The sequence below is a fragment of the Tyto alba genome, unplaced genomic scaffold, assembly GCF_018691265.1.
Source record: "Tyto alba isolate M040663 unplaced genomic scaffold, T.alba_DEE_v4.0 Super-Scaffold_39, whole genome shotgun sequence".
Lineage (NCBI taxonomy): Eukaryota > Metazoa > Chordata > Aves > Strigiformes > Tytonidae > Tyto > Tyto alba.
In genome coordinates this window covers 1,205,133-1,212,248 of record NW_024881314.1, presented here as the reverse complement: position 1 = coordinate 1,212,248, position 7,116 = coordinate 1,205,133, and the positions used below count along the sequence as shown (strand labels likewise).

General features: G+C 62.4%; 1 protein-coding gene across 7 annotated transcripts in view; it reads right to left on the bottom strand.

Moving 5' to 3' along the window:
- Positions 1-7,116, bottom strand: part of BAIAP2 (BAR/IMD domain containing adaptor protein 2) — a 46,251-nt gene that overhangs the window by 802 nt on the left and 38,333 nt on the right. For 2 of the 7 annotated variants that reach the window (XM_042802353.1, XM_042802356.1), the window contains exons 11-14: positions 7,042-7,110; positions 6,657-6,819; positions 4,815-4,849; positions 2,926-4,227 (exon numbers count right to left, since the gene is read on the bottom strand). In XM_042802353.1, the coding sequence (XP_042658287.1) occupies positions 4,197-4,227; positions 4,815-4,849; positions 6,657-6,819; positions 7,042-7,110 (298 nt within the window). In that variant the 3' untranslated portion in view covers positions 2,926-4,196. The other 5 variants (XM_042802355.1, XM_042802357.1, XM_042802354.1 and 2 more) reach the window with 5 other exon arrangements.

The following is a 7,116-nucleotide window of genomic DNA, read 5'->3' as shown; positions in this document are numbered from 1 at the left end:
GCAGAGAAAGAGGAAGGCAGGGTTTAGCGGGGGGGGATGGCGGCGAGGATGGGGCACCGGCACAGCCAGTGGAAACTTGGCAAGACCTCCCCCGTCCCCCCCAAAAAGCTTTGGCTGCAGTGGCTGCGCTGCGAGGCTGAGCCCAAGCCCGAGCGGGGCTGGCGGTGAGCCTGGCGCCACCAGCCCTGTCCCCTCCACCAGCCCGGGGGTGGGGGCAACAGCATTTGGGAAGGGGTTAAGCTGGAGCTGCTCTGCCCTGCAGAGCCCCTGGCCAGCTCGGCTGCTTCTCTCACCATTAAAGCCGCGTTGGGTGTAAGAGGTGAACCCGCAAGAGCTGCTGCGTGGGGGATGTTCGCCTCCCCCACTTTCCAGCAGGCTGCTCCAGCCCTTCCCACGCACGGGAGCACCCCGAGATCGCCCGGCTCTGCCCCGTGCCACTATGGGGGAGCAGCTGGGGGGGGTCTGGCTCCCTGCCTGCCGTGGCACACGTGGGGACACCGGGGGCAAGAGCAGAGCTTGCAGCTCCGTGCCGCGCCGGCTGCGAAGCCTTTGGAGAAGCCAAATGTCGGCGAGGCAAAGCGTGGGGAGAGGAAGGGCGCCCGGAGGAGCTCGGCAGGGCCAGGGGGCCAAGCAGAGCCCGGCTCCCCCCGGCCAGCCAGCCTCGGCCACCCCCAGGAGCGGCAGCGGCCCCAGCCAGAGCCCTGAGCAGCCGGGCTGAGCCGGGCTTTACCTACCTGGGCTGTCCCCAGCACCGTCCCATGGCCACCGGGCAGGGGGGGGCAAGCAGCCATGGGGGTACCGTCGGCCGCCTGCGGTGCACGGCTGCCCTGGGCTGCCCCGGGGCCAGCAGGTCCAAACCTGCACCGGGCACAGCGGCCGAGGGAGCAGCCCTGCAGCCCCCTGCCCTCCTTGCAGCCCCCCCCCCCCCTCCGCCTGCCTCACCTGCAGCCAGCCAGCCCTTCCCTGCCTGGCCGACCCCAGCCCACCCTTTGCCCCCAGCCCTCCCCGGGGAGCTGCACAGACCCGCTCCTTTCTGCTACAACACGCCCCGCTCGGTCCCCAGCACTGCCACTGCAGGTGTGTCCCTCCCCGCAACGGGCACAGCCCCATCATCCCCGACACAGGTAAATTGTTAGCAAGACAAACGTGACCGTGGGGTTAAGCCACGTCAGGGGCAGCTGCGGTTACTGGCTCCCTCCACCTGGACCTGAGCAGCTTTGGGACATCCTCAACCACCTCCCGTGGGGCGGACGAGGCTCGGTCCCCCCAGCCCCCCAGGAAGGGCACGCACTGCCTCCCCCAGCCCCTCTCTCTCTCCTGCCATCCCTCACCCCTCCAAGCACGCTTTTGTTTTCCTCAAACGATAAATGGCTTTTGCTTAAAAATAGGGCAATTAATTTCCCACCTAATTAATGCAGATTCTTAGATCACTTTTCCCCCCAGGATGCCAAAATAGATTCTCAGGACTGGAGGGAGAGGAAAGGTTGCTTTGATGAGTCACCAGGGATTATTATTTAACTATTTTTGTTCTGGCAGAGGAGAGCCACTGCTCCGGCAGCCGCAGGAAAACCAGCTCACAGATCAAAGAGAAATGGGAAAAGGGCTCTCAGGGGCTCTGCAGGGCCGGCGAGCAGGGTCTGGGCTCCGGGGGAAACTCCTCCATCCCTGCCCCAGGGCCGCGACCAGGGTCGGGACAAGGAGGCTCCCGAGGCGCGGTCTACAACCAAAAGAAGCTGCTCAAAAAACTCGTCATTAGCGCGGATCTGCTCCATCCCACGGGAGAGGGCTGGGGCCGGTGGCCACCGGAGACCTACGACCAAAGAGGCTGGTTACGGGGAGCAGGGGAAGCGGCAGGAGCAGCAGCTGGGAAGCGCAGCCCCGGCGAGGCGGCGGCACGAGGAGCCGTGGGGATGCAGCGCGGTTACACCGGGAGCTCCCGCCACCGGGCCGGGGCCAAGCGGCGACCGAGGAAGGGGGGGGGCTCCTCGTTCTGCGGGGAGCGGGGAAAGGCGGGGGAAGCAGAGCGGTGGCACCGTCCCCACGCAGCCCCGCGGCCGTCACCCGCTGCCCAGCGCCAGCGCACCCAGGGCTCAGCCCCCCCCCGCCCCCGAGACCGTCAACTTACTAACTACGGGCAGGGGCACCTCAAAACCTGGCCACTTCAACATCGGGGCTGCAAGGGAAAGAGAAGGCAGGTTGGAGGACACCGGGACGCGCTCCGATGACTTGATGGGAACAAAAGGTGTTGGTTAAGGAGAGGAACTGGGCTACGAGCTGGTGGCCACGCCGGCACGAGAGCCCACCGCACACAGCACCTCCGGGCAGAGGAAACAGGAGGAGAAAGAAGAGGGGAGAAAAAAAAAAAAAAAAGAAAAAAAAGAAAAAAAAGAGGAAAAGTTGTGTTTATTGAGTTGCTGGTGCTGCCCGCCGGCTCCCTGCGAGGAGGGGAAGGAAGGGCATGGCCAGCCCGGGCGCTGGGAGCCACCTGCGGAGAGGAGAAGCCGGGCATGGCGGGGGCTACGGAAGGGAGGGGGGTGGCTTCCTTCCCCCCACCCCGGCCATCGCCGCTTTCCCACCACCGGCGGGCTGGGAAAGCGCAGCCGCAGCCTGGGCATGCAGCAGCGGCAGCAGCAGCCCCCCAAGCCGCACACGGGGCAGCGACCCGGCCCTTAAACAGTTTTGGCTGCTCCCGTTCAGCAAAGCTGTTTAAAGCCCGCAGGGGCTGAGCGCAGGCAGGCAGCAGCCAGGGTCTCCCACGGCCTCCTAATGCTGAGGAGACGGAGAGAAGGGCCAAAAATAAAAAAGAACACACACAAAAAAAAAAAAAAAAAAAAAAAGGCATGGCAATATGCAATGGGCGATGGCAGGCGGTGATGGGCAGCACACAGGCATGGCAGCCGAAAAAGACACCGAGGCCCAGCTCAATGCAATAAATAAAACTTTTATTCAAACAATAACTCAGTACAGGGCACATTTCTCTCTGGCTTTTAAAAAAGGTTTTTCAGCACTTTACAATCTCCATACAGGCTTTGCTAGGCTGGTTTGTTTTCTTTTTCCCCCTCTACATTCAGTCATTCAGCATGAAATATCCTGGGTTAAAAATCTTTAGCAAAATTAGGACATTGATGCAGGAGGGTTTTGTTACAATCTGCCCATAGGCAAGTATATAAAACAAAAACTTGTCCGTGTGTGTGTCTGTATTGCCAGCAATGTCCCAGTAAACAGGCAATGTAAGAGGTTTTAAAAATCACATCAGAAAAAAGAAAGCGTGTACAGCTTTGCGGTGGAGGAGGCCACGGGCACTGGGAGGGCTACGGCCGGGCTCGGCCGCAGGAGCGGGACCCCGAGCGCCGACCCAGCGCCGGGGTGGGAGCCCCCCGGGCGCCGCCGAGCCCCCCGGGCACAGCGCGGGCGCTGCCTCGCCCGAGCCCCGTTTAGGGATGCGAGCGCGTCCTCGGCCGGCTCCGCACCAGCCCCCAGCGCTAACGTGAGGTAACAATACCTTGCTACAAAAAATATATATATATATTTATAAAACAACCAGGAGTAACCCTTCCAGGGGGGCTGCCGGCTGCGCCCCACGGCCGGCGGGACCCCAGCCCTTTCCCCGGGACGGGGGCTCTGCACCATCCGCTTCTCCCAAGGCCACCGCGGCGGGTGGTTGGATGGAAGCGGATCGGGGCCGAGGAGGGGGGGACGCGGGGCTGCTGCCCCCCCCCCCCCCGAGGGAACAGCATCCCGGGCGCGGGCATCCCGGATGCTCGGTAACAGTACGGACACCAGAGGCCATGCATATTTGTTCCAGTCTGGGAGGTTTTGTCCAGGCTCGCGCGAGGCGGCTGGCGCGCAGCCCCCCGAGGAGGGATAGTGCATCGCTAACATTCACACAGGAGTACAAAAACCGGGTCCCACTAAAGTGTAAACTGCATCCAGGCTGCTTCAAAGCGAGCACAGACCGATTGGCAGTTTCTGCTCTGAAAAGGCTTCAGAAACAAGGGCACTGTGAACACCAGGGAGGGGTGGAGAAGCACCATGGTTTCCTTGAAGATCACGAGAGTTTAAGATCCGAAAGTAGGGAAAGAGAAACGAGGGGGAACGAAAATAAAAAAAAAATAAAAAAATAAAAAAAAAAAAGGGAGGAAAAGAAGCAGAAAGCTCTTCCAAGCAGCAAGGGGCCGCCGCTAGCCAAGGTGTCCTCACACCGTTGATACCAAACTCCCGCTGCCGCTGCGGAACAAAGCACAGGAGACTGCCAGAGTGGCCAGGACGAAGCAGCACCCTGCCCAGGACCCCCCCGGCACGGCGGGGGGACCAGCACCCCCCGCACCGAGCGGAGCGGCGAGCTTGAGCCCTGCCTGGCACTGCTTTGCTGGAAGCCCGTGCCTGGGGGCTTTGGGGGTTTATCCTTGAGAGCGAGGCGGGGCGGCTCCAAGGCAGAGGGAATGGGGATGGAGGAGCTGCTGGGGGGGAGAAGGGGCTGGGGAAAGACCCCGGGAGCGTGCGCTCTCTGTGGCCTTGCTATCTGGGCGCAAGCCCCGGAGAGGAGGCTGGGGAGGTGCACAAGGGGTGTGGGATGGTGGGGGCTGGCCCGGGGACCTGCCCCCCGCCCCGGGAGACGCTGGGTCCCTCCACACTCACAGCTGAGACCCTGCAACCGTGTCGTCCTCCACCACACGGCCCCATCCCGGCCACTGCCGGTCCCCCAGGGAGCCCACGCAGGGACCCCCCGCCCCGGGACGCGGCACCACGGCTTCAACCCAGAGCAACACCAACAGTTCCCCTTCAGGTGATGCGACGGGAAGGTGAAGTCTTACCTGCTGACGGACCTCGTCCCGTAGTCGTCGAGACCCTGCGGAGAGGAGGGGAGGAAGCGTGGTGAGGGGTGGGGGCCGGGGGCTGTGCCCGTTCAGGTGCCGCTGGAGGGTTGCACGAACACACCAAAGTGCATCGGGACCCAGGGATGCCGGGGCCGAGAGCCAATGCACTTGGCGAGGAAAGGGAGCTATGGAGATGATTCAAATGGGATTTAGACAGCAGAGAGTAACGTTGCATCGTTCCCTTCGGAGCGGGACTTCATCTGGTGAGACAAGGGGAAGCAACAGCCGGAGAGCCCCAGTCTGCTCGCCCCAGCCCCACGAGGTACAGAGCTCCAGCCACTTTCGAGATGCAAGACACTCGAAAAGGGCTTGAACAAGTCTGAGACACACCAGTGAAATGGTCTGTGGAAAGACACGTTTTGTCTGTATTAATTCCCACCAGAAACCCACAGGGTTTTGGACCATTTTCTCCTTCAGCCGGTACTGAACAGCCTTTGCGGCGGGGAAGGACGGCACTGGCCTGAGGAGCAGATGGGGACCAGGCTCAGAGGATGTCCCTCGAGGATGTTGTTCCTCGGGTGAGGGCCTGCCCTGGGATATGGCCACGGAGCAGCTCTGCTCTCCATGACAAACACAGGACCGCTCCAGGAAGGAGTGGGAGTCACTGGTCCGAGCTGGCCATGCACCAGGGATCAGAGACCCGTGCTCCCACCGTCCCAGGAACACTCCCAGTCACACAACCCCAAATCCAGCAGCAAACCCTGCTGGGAAAACCCAGCAAACAGCAAGATGTGGGGCTGCGCTTCTGTCCCCCTCCTTGCAGAGGGGGTCAGACCCTGGCCGGAGCTGCCACCTCTCTGGAGCTGAAGGCTCGGGTGCTGCATGGCCGCTTCTCCCCCTCCCCATCCTCTCCCCACCCACCGGCACGTGCCGAGCGCTCCGGGGAAGCCAACGTGGCTCATCCCACCACGCTCGTTCTGGTGGGGAAGCCCCACTACACCAATGGCTCCTGGGTTAAGCCGATCTCGTCCACACGTGCCTCCTCCCCAACTCGTTATCCAAGAAGCCCCGAGCTCATTTTGGCCAACCACCAGAGCCCTGGCCAGCGTCTGCCCCAGCCCCGCACGCTCGCCCCAGCATCCCCACGGGACTGTCACCGGCTTGAATTGGCACACGCCAGAGAAAACGCTTCCAGCTGCCTGTGAACAGCCTGTTTCTGGTGGGAGGCTCCCATGGAGTCAGCAAATGTTCTCCTTTGGGGGTTTACGGTGCCATTTTGTTCCACTCGCTCCCCGTGCCTTGCCCGTTCCGCCCAGGTGAGCCAAACTGGCCCGTCCTCCCCATCCACTGGTCTCCTCTCCCGCTGCCTCCCTGCATCCCTGTCCCTTCTCCCCAGGAGAGATCTTCAGCAGGAGACGGGGCCCCGGACAAGGCACACAGGTTGCCAGGCAAAAACGGCCAACTGCCCGTAAATCCCAAGGGAAACATTGCGTGCATTCGGACTTACAGCTGTCGACCTAGTGTAAGGCTTGTAGTGAGCGGAGGGTGGTTGGCAGAGGCCACTGGAATAGTCTTTAATTGCACAACCATAGGGCATTAGGTAGTCCTACAAACAACGAACACAGGTTGGAGAGCAGCCCTCCTTCCCCTCCACGGGGTCTACACCACACCACGACTGGGGAGACCACGCTTCATCCTTCTGCTTCAAAACCACAGGCGGGACCGGAGATGCCGCGGACAGCCGGGCTCCAGCGGGGACTAACGCCCCAGGATTTGCTCAAGCAATCCCCCCCCGCCCCCCTGTTTATAAAAAGTGCCCCCGCTGCCCCGCGGGCTCACCTGGGAGAAGGCGGGCACGGCCACGCTGTACGGCCTCTGCTTGAAGGTGTTGACGCCTTGCGCCGGGAAGGCCTGGGAGGCCATGCCGTAGTCGGGCGGCGGGATGGCGATGTCGTCTTTGTCCAGCAAGTTGCCGGTGCTGCTGCTCTTCCCTTGCTGCAGGCTGGGCGGGGGCACCCAAAGCAGAGGCATCAGCACCCACCCCAGGCTGCCCATCCATACCCACGAGAGGGGACCCGCTGGCCAAACCTCCCGCCTGCCTGTGCCGGGAGTTATTCCTGACGGCTCCCGTCGTGTCTTGGGGGGGGGGGGGAAGTGGAGTATCCCCACCCCAAGCCTGCAAACCTGGGAGGGGTGCAGGGACCCACCCGGGTGATGCTCCTACCTTGCGTGGACCCGCTCGCTGCCGTTGCTGTCGAGGACCCGCGTGTAGGAGAAAGGAAACCAGCCCCTCCTGAAA